The following is a 21,407-nucleotide window of genomic DNA, read 5'->3' on the forward strand; positions in this document are numbered from 1 at the left end:
CAGGTTAGGACTCACCAGAGCCTGAGGATGCAGTGTCTGGGTATAGCAAGAAAGAGGAACATAGTCTGGTAGCAGAGTCTGCCTTGGGTGTGGGAGTGGGGAGTGGCATCTGCATCCTATATTCTGGCAAAACGAGGACAGGTGCTTTGCAGTGTGACCGTGAAGCTGCTGAATGGAAGCCCTTACCGCTCCCCCCAGAACAGTGGCTCTTGAACTTAGGCTGCATTAGCATTGCCTGGAGGGATTGTTAAAATGCAGATTGCTGGGCCCCACACCCGGGGTTTCTGAACTTCCTGTTCTTTTTCTTTTGAGGCAGGGTCTCAGTCTGTCACCCGGGCTGGAGTGCAGTGGCACAATCATGACTCACTGCAACCTCGACCTCCCACATTCCGGTGATTCTCGTGTCTCAGCCTCCCAAGTAGCTGGGATTATAGGTGCATGCCACCACACCCAGCTAATTTTTTAATTTTTGTAGAGACAGAGTTTCACCCCAGACTGGTCTAGAACTCCTGGGCTCAAGTGATCCGCCTGCCTTGGCCTCTCAAAGTGCTGGGATTACAGGCCTGAGCCACCCCTCTGGGTCTTCTGAATTTCCATTCTAACATGTTCTGGGTGGCACTGATGGTGCCTATTGGGACCACACTGTGGCAGCCACAGTTCTGAAGCAGTGCTCTTAGCTGCTGTTGAAACACGAACCCTGAGGAGTTTCCGCTCCTCTCCAAAGTAAAATGCTTATAAATTTTAGATACATTTCCATTCAGTCCACAGGGTAGAGCCCATGTATGGCTAAGAACATCTGGTCTACAGATTACTGGTTTTTGTGAACCCTTTATTGGTAACCAAACTTAGATAACCTTAGTGATTTCCAGGCTCTTCTTATATTCCCACCGGAATTCCGCCATGACCTGATGTGAGGAGTGTGTCACTGTGTTGAGCTTCTGCCTTGTTTCTCTGTCCACACACACTGCCCAGTGTGGAATAGAGAATCAGCCCGAAACAAAGGGTTCTCACACTCTTGTGACATCAGAATTTCTGTCCATATCAGGCTTTATGAAATGTAACGACATGACCAGGTGTGGTGGTTCATGCACGTAATCCCAGCACTTTGGGAGGCTGAGGCAGGTGGATCACTTAAGGCCAGGAGTTTGAGACAAGCCTGGCCAATATGGTAAAACCCCGTCTCTACTAAAAATACAAAAAAATTAGCTGGGCATAGTGGCAGGCGCCTGTAGCCCCAGCTACTCAGGAGGCTGAGGCAGGAGAATGGCATAAATCCAAGAGGCGGAGCTTGCAGTGAGCCGAGATAGCGCCACTGCACTCCAGCCTGGGCGACAGTGCGAGACTCTTAGCTCAAAAAATATATATATGTAATAATAATTTAAAAAAAAAATTCTTTCTGATCATACACATTAGCTTAGTTTTAAAAACTTATTATTTTCCCTTGTTTCTGTTGGTATTATAATAACTCATTAAGCCTTCTGTGGTTAAATCTAAATTTCTTAGCTTCTATAATTAAGCCTAAATTACCTTCATTTTTGTAGTTAGGGCCACAGTCTTGTCAAAATTATCCAATTTTTATACTGTGGATCATAAAAGTTAGGCTGGAAAGGCCTAAAAGATCATAGAGTTCAACCCCACCCCAGCCCATGCTCACATGCAGGACCCTGCCCTGGGCTGCTTCTCAGGCTTTCCCAGGAAAAGGGCATTTTTGATGTTGTTGGCAGCATGGCCGTGTGGCATAACTCTTGAAATTCTGGCTCCTTTATTTTTCCACTCTGGTCCTGGGTGTTTGCACAAGGTCAGCCTACTGCCTTGTGTACAGGATCCCTTCAGACATTTGCTAGCAGCACCAGGCACTTTGTCCAGGCGTTCTCAAGCGCCCAGGTCCTCCTGTTGCTCCTTGCGCAACTTCCTCCGGAGCTTACCCACCCTGATCACCTGCCCCTCCAGCTGCTGGTTTGGTGAGAATGTGGGTCACAGCTGCAGCCACATTTTCCGCAAAACGCCACTGAAGTGCTGCCTTTTGCCTCCATTAGAGTCACTGGCAAATGAAAGGATCTGATACCTGCTTCATGGTAGAAGCAGCCTATGTGGTTGAGACCTCCCGGGGCTGTCAGCGTGAGCACAGAGCCGTGTCCTGAACAGAGGACTGACTTTGTTGAAAGTGTAAATGCAAAAGCTTTCTAATAGTTTCCTCCCTGGTCTGGGCACCAGAAATCATGTTTAAAACTTGGTGTTTGTGTAAGAAAATATCTTTATTTGGGGGAGGTACACTAGATGAATGACGGGATGCTGGGAGGGGAGAGATGGAACAAGTGGGAAACGTTGGCGGTGGTTGAATCAGGGAATGGGTACATGGGAGTGCATGATCCTTTTCTCCCTGGTTTTGAAGATGTTTGAAAACTTTATATACCTATGAGTAAGACCTGAAACTAACCAAAAAAGGAGACATTTGCTTGAGGCAGGCTGTCAGGGGAGCCTTCCTTACTGATCTGCAGCAGAGGCCAGGTCCCTCGGGGGAGAGCAGTGTTGCTCGCAGTCAGAACCGGCCACATGGAGAGGGGCTTCCGCAGTACTCATGCAGGGTCAGGGAGCAGCGCCCCAGTACCAGCACGGCCCAGTGGAGTCACTCAGAGCAATCGCTGTGGACTCGCACACGTGAGAACTACTCACGTCTTACCTTCAGCTTTCCGTTGTTTTCAGTATGACCCTCAATTTGGCGATGCCTTCTGGAACAGCAGCAAATATGGGATGGTGACGTACCTGCTGCGAATGATGACCAGCTGGGCCATTGTCTGCAGTGTGTGGTACCTGCCTCCCATGACTAGAGAGGTGAGTGCCTGCCCCAGACAGATCTGCACCTGCTCTGTGTAACGTCAAGCCGGGGCTGAGTGGTCTCATTTGTTCTTTCTTACAGGCAGATGAAGATGCTGTCCAGTTTGCGAATAGGGTGAAATCTGCCATTGCCAGGCAGGGAGGACTGGTGGACCTGCTGTGGTAAGTTTAGAGCCAGGCCTTATCAGCTGAGTTCCTGCAGCAGATGCTGTGTCATTGACTTCACTTACATGTCATTCCCCCTGCTGTGGAGAATTCAACTTGTCAGCTCTAGAGAGAGCAGTTTGACTCTCCCTGAATTCCAACCTAGAAGTGCCCTGTGCTTCCTTGACCTTGGGGAAGCTGGATCAGGGACACCTGGACTGAAGCAGTTGATTCTGTGTACCTTTCTGGGGTTTGAACCTGTCTTCCAGGACACCTGGACAGTGTCCTTCTCTGGGTGGGCATGACCTGCTACTGATCTGAAAACCTCAAGAAGGCAGGGTGACTTTCCCTGGTCCCAGTGTATCTGGCAAAATTGAACCATCCTTAGAAAGGCAAAGGTTGTGTGTGTTGTATTCAGCTTATTACCTAATAGAGCAGGATTGACATACTTTTTCTGTAGTCAGTATATATTTTAGGGTTTGCAGGCCATATGGTGTCTGTTGGAGCTACTGATCTCTGCCATTGTAGTGTGAAAACAGATAGTCTATAAACCAGTGAGCATGGCTGTGTTCCAATAAAACTTTATTTACAAAAACAGGTATCAGCTGGATGTGGCCCATGGGCTGCATTTGACCAGCCCTTATACTAGAGTATAAGATAGTTTTATCCCAAACAGTAGGAGAGTGACCAGAGGTGAATGCTGGTTCAGAGAAACTTTTCCACTCTGTGGGTCACTTAGGTTTAAGAGCCAAGGGTCAACTGGGGAGAGCATTTGACTTAGATGGGCATTATCTATGAGAAAAGAAAGGGTAGAAATTTACATTGTAAACCCAACTGTATAGTCTCAGGGATTAGATTGGCTCTCAGATCATGGCCTTTTAAAAAGTGCTAGCGTGGATTGTGCACTCACTGTGTGCCAGCCACTGAGCTTCTGGGGCCCTGTGTGATCATCTCTTTCACCCTCACAGTAGCTGCAGCCCTGTAAACAGTGTTCCCATTTTACAGATGAGAAACTGATACTCAGGTTAAATCACTTTTTTCCAAAGTCATAACATTAGCACTGGAGCTAGATTTTGCATCCACATCTAACAGACTTTTAGAGCTTCAAGGTTTAACTTCTGCCCCATCTTCCCACCTCTAAGAAAGACAGAGTGGCTGCTTTTAAAAACCATGCCTTTGCTATGGATTTTAAAGGGTGTAGTGGAGAGACTGAAAGCGGGCTTGGATTTTTATAAGTTGTTGAAGGTGGTGATAATTCTAGAGTGTAGGCACAGAGGGGACCAGCAGGCAAGAGGGAATGGGACTGTAACGAAACAACCCCAAGTCTGGTGGGTTGGTTTGGGGCTGCTGCAGGGAGGCACTGGGGCAGTGAGGTTGGGACTCTGAGAGGCAGCCCCGGAGATAAACCTCCATTCCTGACGGCACACTTTTTTGAGCATGGAAGAAGTCAGAACGCGCGTTACCCCTTGTGTTAGCTCTCTGCATGAATTTGGAGTATCCCTGGGTCTGAATTAAACAAATGACATTTTACAGATCGATATTACAGATACGAGTCGATAATTTGGAAGCATGTCTACCTTCCGTAATGCCAGAATTCCTCCTTTTCCTTTGTGAGGTGAAGATGAATGTTAGAGTAGAAAGAATTGTAAACTCCTTGGTAGGTTTAAGCAGTTACCAAGTACTTTCAATGTGAGTAGTAAATTCTTACTCCAGGGCAAGAGTGGACCTTCTGAGATAGAAAGGGTGAATATTGGGAGCCCAGAGCCCCAGATCCCCTGAGTTTGTCTTGGTGAGAGTGCCACGGGGTACCCTGTTTCTGGCAGGTTTTTCTTAGTATTTGGGCAACACGGTGCATCTCCCATGATGTGAGGGTGCCTGGGAATCCTCTTGGCTGTTACTACATCCAGCCTTTGTCTCTCCAGGGATGGGGGCCTGAAGAGGGAGAAGGTGAAGGACACGTTCAAAGAGGAGCAGCAGAAGCTGTACAGCAAGATGATCGTGGGGAACCACGAGGACAGGAGCCGCTCCTGAGCCTGCCTCCAGCTGGCTGGGGCCACCGTGCGGAGTGCCAATGGGCTCGGAGCTGGAGTTGCCGCCGCGGCCCCCACTGCTGTGTCCTTTCCAGACTCCAGGGCTCCCCAGGCTGCTCTGCATCCCAGGACTCCGGCTTTCGCCGAGCCGCAGCGGGATCCCTGTGCACCCGGCGCAGCCTGCCCTTGGTGGTCTGAACGGATGCTGCTGGGTGTCACGACCCAGGACGAGATGCCTTGTTTCTTTTACAATAAGTCGTTGGAGGAATGCCATTAAAGTGAACTCCCCACCTGTGCACGCTGTGCGGGCTGAGCGGTTGGGGAGATGTGGCCATGTTCTTGTGCTAGGGATGGCGGGACAAGAGTCTGTTATGCAAGCCTGTGTGCCAGGGATGTGCTGGGGGTGGCCACCCGCTCTCCAGGAAAGGCACAGCTGAGGCACTGTGGCTGGCTTCGGCCTCAACATTGCCCCCAGCCTTGGAGCTCTGCAGACATGATAGAAAGGAAATTGTCATCTGCAGGGGCTTTCAGCAAAATGAAGGGTTAGATTTTTATGCTGCTGCTGATGGGGTCACCAAAGGAAGGGGAAGAGGCCAGGTGGGCCGCTGACTGGGCCGTGGGGAGAACATGTGTTCATACTCCAGGCTAACCCTGAACTCCCCATGTGATGCGCGCTCTGTTGAATGTGTGTCTCAGTTTCCCCATCTGTAACCTGAGTCGGGGGGAAGCGTGGTGATTCCTACCTCACAGGGCTGTTGTGGGGATTAAAGTGCTGCGGGTGAGTGAAGGACACGTCACGTTCAGTGTTTCAAGTACAGGCCCACAAAACGGGGCAGGGCAGGCCTGAGCTCAGAGCTGCTGCCCTGGGCTTTGGATTTGTTCTTGTGAGTAAATAAAACTGGCTGGTGAATGAACTGGGGGACTTCTCCCTTTACTTTCTCCCCTGGCTGTGGCCCTGACTAGCGGGCTTCTCGTGAGAATTCCCGTTCTCTTCTGGGAGCATGGCCCTGGGGCTGCGGAGAAGCTGCCTGACTGCTGGATCGAGGAAGCCTGCAGCTGAGAAGGTGAACGGGCTCGTCTCAGATGCTTGCAGATCTTTGGGTAATTTAGAATTTCCAGCACAGACGTGAATTTCTCCAGAGATTGGGGGTACACGGGGTGCTGATGTGAGGCCTAGGAGAAGCAATGAGTAAACTCCAGGGCGGGGGAGGAGCAGGGGCCCCGGGAGGGCTGCAGAGGGGCAGGGTGGGCAGGGCGTGTGCTGCATGGTGGCTTCCACACAGCCAGAGCAGGCACCACAGGGAAAAGACTCGGCCACTGGTGCCTACTGTACAGTCACAGTGGAGGCAGAGCCAAGGCCAAACAGCCCCTCTGGGTTCTGGGGTTTCACCAATTTCATGCCCCTCAGCCCCCCATTCATGTGCCACTAGCCCTCACTTGGGACCCACGCTCCCTTGTGGCACAGTCATGACGCCTCTCAGGATTTTGTGCCAGTGTTGCCAAGTGTCGTGTCCCTAAGGTTGCCCTCTGTCCTGCGGTTCAGGGAGGGGTGGGAGTGAAGCCGTGTTCGTGGGGCTGCAGACAGATCCACTTTGTCATGTGGGGACCTGCTGGGTTGGCCCTGCAGTCTCCCTTTCTCTGCGCCTACCTGTGACCTCCCCGGGAAAGCCTCCCATTTCCTCACCTACCCTGTTGTCAGCCCAGGGGAAATCCTCTTTTTGCTCTGAAATGAAGACTGAAAAAAAAAATAAAGTCAGTGTTATGACTAATAACAGTCTCTTAGGAACTGTTTTACAGAATGCTTAAGAATAAAAAGTGATTTCCAGCTTTTATAGGTGATGTTTACAGTGTTTGTAAACTAACTGGAGGGATCAGTAATTGGTCTTAAAGATCAGGTTCTCTGAAAGGTTCATCTGAAACTATGATTTGTTACTTTCGTGATTTGCATAGGTATTTATGTATACACACACAGGTTTTGCTTTTGTTGGTCTCACATTCAGCACAGCTGTCTGCAGCCCCTGCCGGCAGGTATGGCCACACCTGGTGTGAAGTCACGTGGAGTCAGCGCTGTGGAGGGAAGTCCTGTGCGGGCCAGGCAGTGAGGAGAGGACTGACTCTCACGCCTGCAGAAACAAAACCTCCCCTTTCTGTGTATGCCTTCTATCATCATCCAGGCGACTGCTCCATCCTTTTAAATTAGGGGTCCTGCAGGCCCCAAGTGACCCATAGAGTATCTGGTTTGAGATGACTTGAGTTGGTCTTATGGGACAAAACCTCAAGACACTTAGAAATATGCAAAGTACAAAATAATGTGTTCCCTCCTGTTGCCCCAGTGAGGGTGGGGCTGAGCTGGGAATGACACCCAGTAGTGTAATGAGTGCAACAAGTGCTGGCCAGCTGCTAACCCCCCTCTAAGCCTGCTGCATCTTCACTTCTCTGCGTCTGTCTCCTGAGTCATAACTAGGGACTTGGCTAGATGACCTCAGAGACCCCGTCCACATCTGAATTTTCTATTTTGAAGCCCATAGTTCAAACTTTGGTTTTGATCTCTGAAGTCTTCTGGGTTTGGAAATATGGGAGGTCACCTCTGAATCCATTGCTTCTCTAAAACATCGGGGCTAGAGGAACTAACCCACTTGAGGGTGACCTCAAGGGCTTTAGGCAGCCGTGGGGCTGGTGCCACACTGCTCTCAGGCTGGGCAGTGTCCTTTGTGGATCTCGGACAGCCTTTTTTACTCAAACATGAGACCTTCCACCCACCAGTTAGAAAGGGAACTTTTTTTTTTTTTCCAACACAGAGTTTCACTCTTGTTGCCCATGCTGGAGTGCAATGGCACAATCTCAGTTCACTGCAACCTCCACCATCAAGTGATTCTTATGCCTCAGCCTCCAAGTAGCTGAGATTACGGGCATGCACCAGCACACCCAGCTAATTTGTTGTATTTAGTAGACTGGGTTTCACCATGTTGGTCAGGCTGGTCTCAAACTCCTGATCTCAGGTGATTCTCCTCAGTCTCCCAAAGTTCTGGGATTACAGGCATGAGCCACCGCACCCAGCCAAGAGGGAATTTTTTAATAAAGCTAGTGGGATTCCCTTGACAGCAGAACCAGCTTTGGGACTTGATGCTTCACTGTGTCACAATCCAGTCCCTGCTGCTGCCTTTCAGAGATAGAAGAGGCTTGATGTGTGAGGGGTCAGGGGAGTGCTCCAGATCCCTGAATGTCCATCCCAGACCAGTGACAGGCACTTTTGGGCGCCGTCGTGTGACCTTCACGGCAGAACAAACAGTGGGCACTAACCCTGTTGTCCTGTGGAAATCTGGGTCCCTGAATCCTGCCGTTTCCTTCCTGGAATTGGCCAGGAACTTGATTGTCTGGGCTAGTGCTTGCTGCTGTCCCCTGATGCATGAAGGATCCCCCCGTGTCATAGGTCCCACCTGCCTGCTGTGCATCCCGGGTGGCCAGACTTGGCTTCTCCAGGTGTACTTGTCCTGGGTGGCCCGGCCCGTGAGCTGGAAGGGCAGCTGCAGGCGCACTGCCTCGCAGACAGGTTAAGAGACGGGCACGCGGCCATCCGTCTTCTACAGCACACACACCCCCCTCCCCCCCAGTCAATATGTCTCTCTCCGATGGGAAAGTTAATAAATTTTGCTCTAGATTAAAAGTATTGATCATTTCATTTGTAAACGATAAATAAAAAGGGGGAACTTTTCATTGCGCCGGGGGTGGCGCCTGGCGTGTGTTGTGGGGGTGATTGCACTGGCTGCCTGGGGGTGGGCTTCTCATATGCATTCTGGCCGGCCAGCTGCATTGATTTCCTATTAGTCTCCCAGCACCACCCAGTAACACATCATTTCAGTACCTGCTATTAATGGTCTTTTGATAAATAATCACTTGTAAGTCAATAAATTTTTATTAAACAGTGTGGCTCTTTGATTTATTAAAATCCGACCGTGTTTGTCTGGGAGAAAAGGGATGCCGAATTGAAGTGGAGGTTTTCATACATCTTCCTGACGCAGAGCAGTCACCACACACTCCAGAGAAAAACAATTGCATTTTAACAGAAACAAAACGGCCGAGTTTGGAACTTGGGCCCAGGGAAACTTTATCTCCGTCAGCCTGAGGCTTACTCTGCAGGGATCAGCCGCAGGCCGGAGGGTGCCGAGTTGAGAACTTTGTGTTGGTCTCCAAGAGTGCCCAGGTGCCAGGGCTGGATGCCCCTGCTGGGCTGCATTCTGGGGTGGCACCTACCGGCCCTCTCCCAGCTGGGGATGCACCCTGGGGCAGGCACCCTTTGCCAGCAGACATCTGGCATCAACAAGAGAAGCTCGTATGGCAGGACCCTTTAGCTTCCTTCCTGGCCAAATTGCCACCAGAGTCACCTGTGGCAGGAAGATGTGCCAGGAGACAGTCTTTTGCAGCAATCAGGCTGTGTGGATTATTTTTTTAAGTGTGGGCCAATAGCTGAAGACTGGAAATGCCGTTTTGTGAGATTTTCATTGGCATAGAGTTTGCTGTAAAGAGTTTGGCACTTTTCATCGAGACGAATATGGCCCCTAACAGATGGTCTTACATAGAGTAACCCAACCACTGACGATGCAACCAGAATTCTCACCCAGGGGGAAGTTGTAGGAAAGGGAAAACACTTTCTATTCTAGTGTTTCTAATAAACGTTTTTATTAAAGCGAATAGTTGGAACACCTTCTTGACCCTCCCTCGTTCAGGCTGCTGCTGCGGACTTCCTTCCCATTCATGCTTAGTGGAGCAGATGGGAACACACAAGGGCTTTTGACAGCAGGACTCTCGGTAAGAAGTGAGGCTGCGGGCCTTCTCTGGGATTGTTAGGATTTCCTTTTCTCTTCTGGTCTCGGGACCTTGAAGGTGGTTAGGAAACTGGACGGCAGAAAACAGGTCTGAGTGTCCCGCAGAGCAGGCGAATGCTAATAGAGTGGTTTTCAGGAGTGTGGTCCAGGCTGTGCCCACGTGCAGGAGGCTGGTCAAGGACCTAGTTTCTCTTCCAAAGACTTCCAGCCCTGCCCCCAGGAATGTGCCAGGCTGGCCAGTGAAGCCGGGGGACACCATGGATGTGGATTCCCAGCGCACCTTGCATGTTAACACGTACAGACTTCAAGTCCACTTTCGGGGTTAAGCAGGACACTTCTGAAACGTTTCAGTGAGGGCTTCAGTGCGCTGGCTCCCCGACACCTCACTTCCCGTGCCCACACCCATCCCACTGCACTGTTAGGAGCACTTTGCTGGGGAGGCTAAAGAATGATCTCAGGCTTTCTCGTACTCCGTGAGGTTACTTCCTATGCAGGAGTCAAATACATTAAACTGGGAAAGGAATGGCTCTTGCTTGGCAGCTGCCATTACAGTTGCTGATGGGGGCCAGAGGAGTGAGGTTGGCTAAAGATGGGATAAGGGGATTTGGGCCATCACCCGGCAGGTACCTGCACCACCTGTTGATGTCACCAGCAGGAAGCCACAGCAAGGCGGATGTCAGGAGGCTCTGTCTCCCTCGAGAGCAAAAGAGGAGACCTGGTAATTCCAAGAGTAGCCATGACTGCACTCCCTTCCCTTGAACCCACGGGTCCCAAAATGCATTTATTGGTTGTTGTTTTGTTTGTTTGTTTGTTTTTGAGACAGAGTCTTGCTCTGTTGCCCAAGCTGAATGCAGTGGCATGATCTCGACTCACTGCAACCTCTGCCTCCCAGGTTCAAGTGATTCTCCTGCCTCATCCTCCTGAGTAGCTGGGATTACAGGCACGTGCCACCGTGCCCCGCTAATTTTTGTAGTTTTTAGAAGAGACAGGGTTTCACCATGTTTGTCAGGCTGGTCTTGAACTCCTGACCTCAGGTGATCCACCCGCCTCAGCCTCCCAAAGTGCTGGGATTACAGGCATGAGCCACTGCACCCAGCCCAGTTGTTATTTTGAGACTAGATCTCACTTTGTTGCCCAGGCTGGAGTACAGTGGTGTGATCATGTTCATGACTCACTACAGCTTGGGCTCCTGGGTTCAAGCAATCCTCCTGCCTCAGCCTCCCAAGTAGCTGGGACTACAGGCGCACACCACCACACTGAGCTAATGTTTTAAATTTTTTGTAGAGGTAGGGTCTCACCATTGCCGCCCAGGTTGATGTTGAACTCCTGGCCTCAAGCAATCCTCCTTTCTTGGCCTCCCAAAGTGCTGGGATTACAGGTGTGACACACCTTGCCTGGGCAACCAAAATGTACTTTCAGTGCATTCGAACTCCTCCATACGCACAGACTCAGCTCTGGATGGCTGGATGTGAGATCAAGAGGTTAACTGGTGCCTTCCCTTCTGATCCATCTAGAGTTCTAGGCAGATGTTCGGAGGCTCCCTCTGCTCCCTCTTGCCCTGTGTTCCAAATACAAACGAACACCTTGCCTCTCCCTGCTAAGGAGTCAGGACTGGGTGGGGGGCATAGAGGCCCTGCTCAGCTGCAGGAGAGGCTGGAAACAGAGGCTGGGAGGGCCCAGCCCCGGGCCGGGGTCCCGGTTCCTGCTGCTCGGCGTGGGCTTGGGGAAGGGCTGCGCGTACGCAGATTGATCCGCCAGCTGTGATTTGTCATTTCTCCCAGGCAGGCGCTGTTTTCTCTTGGTTCAGGAGGCCCCTTCGACACCTGCTTTATTTTTCTTCCTGCGCTGACGTGACGGGAGACAGGTGTTAAACTACTTAATCACTTTAAAATTGTTTTAATTTTCTGTTTTTTATTGATCTCTCCAGCAACAATTAATCAGCTCACTGGACCAGGCAGTTAGTACATTAAAAATTGTCAGGGAGGCCGTGCATCTTGCAAAATGTCTAAAAAATATTCAGCTAGCAAATTTCCCTTTTCTTCCGCATGCAACAGTCCACAGCCCATGAAACTCCCACTCAGGAAGGGCCTCTACCTCCGGGACTCGTGTGCGGGGAGTATTCAGGCCACTGCAGGAGCTCCGGGCAGGGGCTTCCGGTAGGGCAACACTGGACGCAGGTGCCTGGCTCATCAGTCATTTGCCACCTTTCCTTCCACTTTGTTCTGTTTCTTGCACATCCGGGGTCTGCTTTCCCCAAGGACTTTGGGAGATTTTGTGGAAGGGGATTTGATGGTCTATGACTGCTCTGTGGGGCCAGGACAGAGGGTCTAGAGCAAGCGTCTCTTTCCACAAAACCTGCCAACGTCTGGCCCCCGAGCCCACAGCCAGATTTCCCCTCCCTGGGACACCAGCACTCTTGGCTTGTCCATCTGACGATGCCGAAACCACCTCCCTGGGGCAGGGGCCCCCTGTGCTGGGTACACTCCACCTGCTGGCGGGCGACGGGGTGTCATGCTGCCTCTTCCCCGGCACTCAGTGATGGGCCTGAAGCCCTTCCACAGAATGTCCTGGGCAGTGCCACCCCACACCCACCGTAACTGTCACTGGCTCCTGTGCTGCAAGCCTTCACTGCCTGTCTTTTGTCACCCCTCTGGAAAATGATTTATTAACTGCTTGACTGTACTTCTCATTCAATAAAATATGGACGGAACAACTAGAGACTTCAGCCTCACTTCTTGGGGTGAGAACTGTGTTTTCTAGTTTTTCCATGTTTGCCTAGTTTCCTATCACTTCCGAAGAGCAAGTCCCTTATTTCTTCCGGGGTGCATTAACCATCCTGCAAACTGTCCACAGGGTCTGGGTCGCCCACTGCTTCCCAGGGGCACCACCCTCCCACAGCAGCCCTTGCTCCCCGGCCCCTGTGTCCAGGCCCAGTGGGCCCCATGCAGGCAGACAACATTTCCTGCCCTCCCATGTGCTTCCCGCTCACGGGGCTCCCCGGAGAGCTAAGGTCCAGGCCCTCGAGACTCAGGGGTCCCAGTCCCTGCTGAGAAGGGCTGCCGGCTGCCCCCCGCCCCCCGCCCCACATTCTGGAAAGTCGGAGGGCGTGGGCCTCGGGGGCGGCACAGCCAGCCCTGGTTCTGGCCGTGGACTTATCTCCCTCGCCCCACCCGCTTGGTATTAATTGGTATATGATTGGGCCGGGACATATAATCTAGTATTGATTTTCTCTCTGGACGCCACAGCTTTATTTGCTCACATCTGCCTTGTGTTTAATTGGTGCTTTGCTCTGGAAACAGAGATCTTATCGGCCTGCTGGGTTTCTTTTCCTGGGGCACACAGGCATGCACAGTCCCAACCCTGCCTCTCCCGGAGCCTCCCACAGCCAGGCCTGCCCGGGCTTAAGGGGGCAGCAGGGAATGGCCCGGGGGGCTTGCTTTACACTTGACCTCCTGAGCTGGGGCCGATCCTTCCTGGAGTGAATGTGTGTGTGTCTGTGATGATCACCGGGGAACACTGGCTTTGGGTGGGGCCTGGGTTCATACCCGCTTCCTCCATGTATGTCTTCGTGGCTAGCCTATTTAGTTTCTCAGCACAGTAATATCTCTTCCTTATCTGACAGAAAGGTAGAGTGGATACCTGCCCTGTAGGACTCCTGGAGATTAGCTTTCAGGCCCCACACAGCACCTGGCACTTGGTAGGTGGAACGAGCAGCAGCTCCTTTGTCATTTGCCTGGTCCCACTCAGCCCATGCAGCTCTGTCAGAGGCCTGTGAACCACAGCAACTCCATCTTGAATAGGGGCTGGGTAAAATGAGGCTGAGACCTCTGGGCTGCATTCCCAGGAAGTTAAGGCATTCTTAGTTACAGGATGAGATCGGAGGTCAGCACAAGATACAGGTCATAAAGTCCTTGCTGATAAAACAAGTTGTGGTAAGGAAGCCGGCCAAATCCCACCAAAACCAAGATGGTGACGAGAGTGACCTCCGGTCGTCCTTACTGTTGTACTCCCACCAGTGCCATGACGGTTTACGAATGCCATGTCAACGTCAGGGAGTTACCCTATATGGTCTAAAAGGGGAGGCATGAATAATCCATCCCTTGTTTAGCGTATCATCAAAAATAACCATAAAAACGGGCAACCAGTAGCTGTCAGGGCTGCTCTGTCCATGGAGTAGCCATTCTGTTATTCCTCTACTTTTTTTTTTTTTTTTTTTTGAGACAGAGTCTCACTCTGTCACCAGGCTGGGGTGCAGTGGTGTGATTTCCGCTCACTGTAACATCTGCCTCCTGGGTTCAAGCGATTCTCATGCCTCAGCCTCCTGAGTAGCTGGGATAATAGGCGCCCACCATGACACCCAGCTAATTTTTGTATTTTTAGTAGAGATGGGGTTTCACCTTTTGGCCAGGCTGGTCCTGAATTTCTGACCTCAAGTGATCCACCTGCCTCGGCCTCCCGAAGTGCTGAGATTACAGGCGTGAGCCACCGGACCTGGCCTTAATCCTCTACTTTCTTAACAAACTTGCTTTCACTTTACTCTGTAGACTCACCCTGAATTCTTTCTTGTGAGAGATCCAAGAGCCCTCTCTTGGGGTCTGGATCGGGACCTCTTTCCTGTAACCGTTCCATGTGACTGCAGGCATGGAGAGAGAGAGCCGCAGGCATGGAGAGAGAGAGCCACAGGCATGTGCATTGGAAAGGCGGTATCTCCTGCTGACACCTCTGTTTGTAGGACTGGGCTGGGGGGATCATGTCCTCCTAGGGACCCACAATCCAATGTCAGCCTCTGACCCCGAGGCCCTGTGGTCGCCACCCCCCGCCGCCTTGTCTGAGGTTGAGGGCTTCTGTCCTCTGCCCCCAAGAGCTCACCCTCAGGAGGGCCTTTCCTGCCCCTGCCCTCCCAGCTCCATCACACCCCGACCCCTGCATTTTGGCTTTTTGTTTTTCCCTCGTCTGGCTGTGGTCTGGCATTGGGGCTGTCCCACCCTGCCTGGGCTTTTTGTAGTAAAGGAAAGAGAGAAAGGCCAGGGGTAAACACTGATTTCCTATTGACACAACATTAATTCTCTTGCTTGGACAGGTGAATGTGCTTTCACTAACTTTACCAAGATTAATGATACTTGTTTGCTTGCTAAGAGCGGCCTAATGAGGGGCTTTGGAACACATGCCTTCTGGGCTGGCGGAGGGAAGGAGGCTGCAGGCTGCTGGACGTGGGAGGAGAAGCAGCCTCCCCACTCTGCTTCCAACGCCACAGCTCCTCCTTGGGCGCTGGTACCTTTCCCTAGCAGCAACAGAATCAAGGAGTTATTGGATAAAGAATGTGGGCTTTTTGTGTCCTGCCCCTGGGGTTATTTCTGACAAGGAGAACTTCTCAACAGACCTGCAAATGGGGTCCCTAGTCAGTCTGCCCCTACCTCTACCCCTGCCCCTGCCCCTACCCCTGCCCCTGCCAGTCACCGGAAACTCTCCTCCCACCTGTGCAAACCAGATCCTCCCTCCATTTGTGCCCAAGGCCAAGGTCAAATGTAGGATCAGTCTTTGCTTTATGGCTCTGAAGAGTAAACAATAGCATTGGAGAGGACAAGCTGGGGCTTCTGAGGTGGGACAGCTGGCAGAGGAGCATCAGGGCCTTGACCTAAAGGGAGGGGACTCCTGGGCCTGCGAGTGATGCAGCAATAAGATTGGATCAGAGCCGTTTCTGCCTTGTGACTTTGTAGGTTCAGCACAGCTTGAATAGGGCAAGAAGAAGCCCTACAGCCTCTCTTCTCAGCAGAACAGCCGGTGGCAGATCATGAAAGCGGGTGCAGGGGTGGAGTCGCCCCAGTCGCAGGCTGTTTCAGATCCAGGGACTGCCAGGATCTCCTGAGGACCCCCTCACCAGGTGGGAGGCAGACAAGGCCATGCCACAAGCAGCCAGACACAGCAGGCCTCCACCAAACAGAAGCGCCAGCTCTCAGGCAGAGCCATGCTAGAATTGTAAGGCTGGCGTTGCTTTCTTTCCAGCACTGAGCAGCAGCAATTTAGCAAATTCTGCTAAAGCAGGGTCTCTTGAGAAAATAAATAAACACGATCTTAAACCCCAAGAGCCTACGAAGGTTTTCTTCCGTAAGACCTTCCGCGGGCATTGCGCAGCAGGACGCCTGGGCCTGTCCCTGCTCTTTCACCCTTGCCACCTTTCCGGGTCATTCGTTTCTTTATCATCTGGGGAAGAAGGAAAAACTACAGAAATCAACTTAGATCATATATGGACAACTCCATAGGGGGCAGGGAGAACCAAAACTTATGGATTTAAATCAAATTGGGCTTTAAAAATCACTCCTTCCCAGGAGGGAGAGCATTAGGGCACATGCCTAATGCATGCAGGGCTTAAAACCTAGATGACAGATTGATGGGTGCAGCAAACCACCATGGCACATGTATACCTGCGCGTTCAGCACATGTATCCCAGAACTTTAATTTTTTTTAAAAAAAATCACTTTCCGAAATGCCTCCGTCGCAAGTCCCTGGGGCACTTGTTAACCAGGTAGTTTCCTAGGCTGCCCCTCCCTTCCCCTCCCACCTCCCACTGAGTCTGAATATCCCTGCTGGCTATGGGGTCTATGTGTCTGACTAGTCTGGTCATCAGGCGGGTTGGGAAGCTGCCTACATGAACATTGCTGGCTGAGGGGTATCTGCTCCATCCAGGAATACTGGCAGCCAGCTACAAAGCAGCAGGAACCACTCCAGTAAATATGATGCTTGCTGTGAAAATGAACTGGAACACATTTGATCAGCGTGCCTTTGGTTAGAAGACTTCCTCTCATCCTCTTGTGTCCACTGTAGCTTGGAACTTCAGGCCTTTATACACCTGGGGAGTGGACACAGATCTAGATGAGAGCTGGAGGGCAGGGGTGTCAGCCCCAGACCTCACACTTACTAGAGTTCTGGCCTCAGAAAAGTCTTCTCAGCACTGCATGCCTCAGTGTTCTCATCTGCAAATCAGGAATAAAACTGGATGGCTGGTCTGAGAATTACGAAATAATGTTCAAGAATGCAATCCCTATCAAAATTCCAATGTCATTTTTCATAGAAATAAAAAAAAAATCCTAAAATTCACATGGAACCACAAAAAATCCTGAATAGCCAAGGCAATCACGAGCAAAAAGAACAAAGCTGGAGGCATCACACTACCTGACTTCAAACCATACTACAAAGCTATAGTAATTAAAACAGCATGGTACTGGCATAAAAATAGAAGCACCAAACAATGGAACTGAGTAGAGTCCAGATATGATCCCACACACGTATGGGCAATTACTCTTTTTTTTTTTTTTTTTTTTTGAGACACAGTTTCACTCTGTCACCCAGGCTGAAGTGCAGTGGCACAATGTTGGCTCACCGCAACCTCCACCTCCCAGGTTCAAGCAATTCTCCTGCCTCAGTCTCCCCAGTAGCTGGGAATACAGGTGCCCACCACCATGCCCAGCTAATATTTGTATTTTTAGTAGAGACAAGACTTTGCCATGTTGGCCAGGTTGGTCTCAAACTCCTGACCTCAAGTGATCTGCCCACTTCGGCCTCCCAAAGTTCTGGGATTACAGGCGTGAGTCATTGTGCCTAGCCTGATTTTTGACAAAGATGCCAAGAACACACAATGGGGGAAGTATAACCTCTCCAATAAATGGTGTTGGGAAAACTGGATATCCACATACAGAAGAGTGAAATAAGACTCTTATCTCTCATCACATACAAAAATCAACTCACACTGAATTAAAGGCTTAAATGTAAAACCAGAAACTGTAAAACTTCTAAAAGAAAACATAAGGGAAAAACTGCACAACATTGGTCTGAACAATGATATTTTGGCTTTGACCCCAAAAGCACAGGCAACAAAAGCAAAAATAGATAAATGGGGTCATATCAAATGAAAAAGCTTCTGCATAGCAAAGGAAATGATGACGAGAGTAAGAAGCCAACTTATAGACTGGGACAAAAAAATTGCAAATAGGCCGGGCGTGGTGGTTCACGCCTGTAATACCAGCACTTTGGGAGGCTGAGGCAGGTGGATCACCTGAGGTCAGGAGTTTGAGACCAGCCTGACCAATATGGTAAAATCCCATCTCTACTAAAAATATAAAAATTAGCCGGGCGTGGTGGCAGGTGCCTGTATTCTCAGCTACTCAGGAGGCTGAAGCAGGAGAATTGCTTGAGCCTGGGAGGCAGAGGTTGCAGTGAGCCGAGTTTGCACCACTGCACTCTGGCCTGGGTGACAGAGCAAGACTCTGTCTCAGGAAACAAAACAAAACAAAACCCCCCAAAACAAATCAAACACTTTGATAGCAAGAAAACAAACAACACAATTAAAAAATGGACACAGAACCTGAATAGACATTTCTGAAAATAAGACATACAAATGGCCAAGAGACATGAAAAAAACAATGCTCCACCTCACTAATCATTAGGGAATGCAAATTAAAACCACAATGAGCTATCGCCTCACACCTGTCAGAATGACTATTATCAAAAATACAAGTGTTATTGAGGATGTGAAGTAAAGAAAACCCTTATCTGCTCTTGGTGGGAATGTAAATTAGATTAGGTATTATGGAAAACAGCATGGAGATTCATTCCTAAAACTAAAACCAGAGCTCCCATATGATCCAGCAGTCGCCTATTAGGAAAGGAAATCAATATATCAAAGAGATACCTGCACTCCCACGTTTATTGCAGCACTATTCACAATGGCCAAGATTTGGAATCAACCTGTGTCCAACCATCATAGACGAGTAGATAAGGAAAATGTGGTATATGTCACGATGGAATATTATTCAGCCTTAAAAAAGAAGGAAATCCTGTCATTTGCGACATCATGGATGGAATTGAAGAACATTATGCTAAGTAAAATAAACCAATCACAGGACAAATACCACATGTTCTCACTCATATGTGGAGTCTCAGACAATTGAATTCACAGTAGCAGAGAGTAGAGTGATAATTACAGAGACCAGGGGTTGGGAGAGTGGGGAGATGATGGTCTCCCACACAATTAGACAAGAAAAATGAGGTTGGTTGTTTGTTCGTTTTTGAGACAGAGTCTCACTTTTGTCACCAGGCTGGAGTGCAGTGGCATGGTCTCAGCTCACTGCAACCTCCACCTCCCAGGTTCAAGCAATTCTCCTGCCTCAGCCTCCTGAGTAGCTGGGATTACAGGTGCGCACTACCACGCCCAGCTAATTTTTTGTGTTTTTAGTAAAGATGGGGTTTCACCGTGTTAGCCAGGATGGTCTCAATCTCCTAACCTCGTGATCTGCCTCCCAAAGTGCTGAGATTACAGGCGTGAGCCACCGCGCCAGGCCAGGAGTGAGGTTTTATTTGAGCTCTATTGCACAGTGTAGTGAATATAGTTAATAATAGTGTATTGTACATTTCAAAACTGCAAAGAGACTAAATTTCTATGCTCTCATCACAAAAAATGATAAGTATTTGAGGTGATGGATCTGTTAATTAGCCTAATTTAATTATTCCACTTCCTATTCATAAACATAGCATCACTTTCAACCCCCAAGATATACACAATTATAAACCATCAATTTATAATTAACATTTTAATAAAACAAAAAATAATGTACAAGACAGCCAGGCACAGTGGCTCACATCTGTAATCCCAGCATTTTGGGAGGCTGAGGCAGATAGATGACTTAAGCCCAGCAGTTCGAGACCATTCTGGGGAACATATGAGACCCTGTCTCTATAAAAAATACAAAAAATTAGCTGGGCGTGGTGGCACGCACCTGTGGTCCCAGCTACTGGAGAGGCTGAGATGGGAGGATTGCTTGAGCCCAGGAGGTAGAGGATGCAGTGAGCCATGATTGTGAAACTGTACTCCAGCCTGGGCACAGAGTAAGACTCTGTCTCAAAAAAATAATAATGTATAAGGAAGTGCCTTGAAAAACTTCAGCTTGTAATAGTGAGTATATTGTTAGTATGTTAGTGAGTTATATTAGTATGTTGTTAAAAATGGGAATTTGGTCATGGCTTTTCATATACTATATAGTCTCATTGAAATTCTATGAGTTCTTAATTTTAGGTAATGTAGACACGATGATTCTTACTGAAACACTTACCTTTATTTTAGTACTCTTTATATGTTAAAGAATATGTTTAGTAATCCTTATATGTTAAAGGATGTAATGCTTTTGGTGAGAATGATGCTGTGTGGATCGATTGTGAGTCGCGTTATTGCTAGTGTACATTACTTAATGTTCTTGCTTCTTAACCACTGCCTCCCACAGGTCCCTCTGTGCCTGGTGAAGCCATTCCTCAGAGCACTAGCAGCCGCATTCCCTTCGTTTCTTGGTGCAGTCCTCTAGACTGTGAGGTCAGCAAGGTAGGGAGCTCGCCCTTGTCACTATCCCCAGCTCTAAGCACAGAGCAAGGCAAAAGGCAGACCTCAAATGTTGATTGCATAGATTTTCATTTACAGCACATATGACCTTCATTTTCTTTTAAACAGTTCAATAGCCCAGCCTTAATTCAAACAGGCCTTCTCTCCTCTCCCTTTTTATGGTGTTTTTATGGTGGTTAAGAGCAGGAGCTTCAGGGTTTGTCTTCCGGGATTAAGCTGTGTGACTTAGGACAGTTTACTTAACTTCTCCGTGCCATGTCCTGGCAAGACAGTGGGTGTAATAGTAGTGCCTATTTGATACGGATTTTTGAAAATTACACGAGCTAAGTAAAGCACCTAGAACGGTGCCTAGCACATAGTGAATGTCTAATAAATGTCTGCAGAAAGTAGCAGCAGGAGTGGGGCAGGCTTGGCTGTTCCGTTGCAGTGTGGTGAGGGCACAAAGCTTGTGCTTTGGAGTGGAGCTGAATCACCACTGAGAAGCCATGGGCCTGGGGCACTCCAGTGAACCTTCCTGCTTCAGCTTCTTCATCTGGAAAATGGGGGTGTTAATCATGCACAGCTGTTGGAGGATAAAAGCGTGAATGTGAGGCATTTATTAATAGAAATATCCCATTTCTTTTTTCTTTCTTTTTCTTTTCTTTTTTTTTGTTTTTAGATGGAGTCTCGCTCTGTCCCCCAGAATGGAGTGAAGTGGTACGATCTCAGCTCACTGCAACCTCCACCCCCCGGTTCAAGTGATTCTCCTGCCTCAGCCTTCCCAGTAGCTGGGATTACAGGTGCTCGCCACCACGCCCAGCTAATTTTTGTAATTTTAGTAGAGATGGGATTTCGCCATGTTGGCTAGGCTGTTCTCAAACTCCTGACCTCAGGTGATCCACCCACCTCGGCCTCCCAAAATTCTGGGATTACAGGCGTGAGCCACCGCACCCAGTCGAGCCCATTTCTTAGAAGGTGCTGGAGTCTCCCCTGCACCTGGGCCTCCTGCATTATAGGGAACACACAAGCACCTCTTCAGCAGCCTGGTCTGAGGCCAGATGGGTCCTGTCAGAGCTCCAGGCCCTGGGGACAAGATGACCACAGGGAACCTCTTAGCCTCGTTCCCAGGACCTCTGCCTTGGGATGATGGGAAATCCTTTCAAGCAGAAGCCTGTATTAGATTCCTCCATAAACTCCCAGCCCAATCTCAGA

General features: G+C 49.6%; 1 protein-coding gene across 3 annotated transcripts in view; it reads left to right on the forward strand.

The window, feature by feature from the left end:
* Window positions 1-5,923, forward strand: part of GPAT4 (glycerol-3-phosphate acyltransferase 4) — a 46,373-nt gene extending 40,450 nt beyond the window's left edge. For all 3 annotated transcript variants that reach the window (XM_015145310.3, XM_015145309.3, XM_028852621.2), the window contains 3 exons: window positions 2,704-2,832; window positions 2,918-2,997; window positions 4,902-5,923. In XM_015145310.3, coding sequence (XP_015000796.3) covers window positions 2,704-2,832; window positions 2,918-2,997; window positions 4,902-5,010 — 318 coding nt within the window. In that variant the 3' untranslated portion in view covers window positions 5,011-5,923. The remainder of the gene's footprint in view (window positions 1-2,703; window positions 2,833-2,917; window positions 2,998-4,901) is intronic.
* Window positions 5,924-21,407: the final 15,484 nt, after the last annotated feature.

The sequence above is a fragment of the Macaca mulatta genome, chromosome 8, assembly GCF_049350105.2.
Source record: "Macaca mulatta isolate MMU2019108-1 chromosome 8, T2T-MMU8v2.0, whole genome shotgun sequence".
Classification (NCBI taxonomy): Eukaryota; Metazoa; Chordata; class Mammalia; order Primates; family Cercopithecidae; genus Macaca; species Macaca mulatta.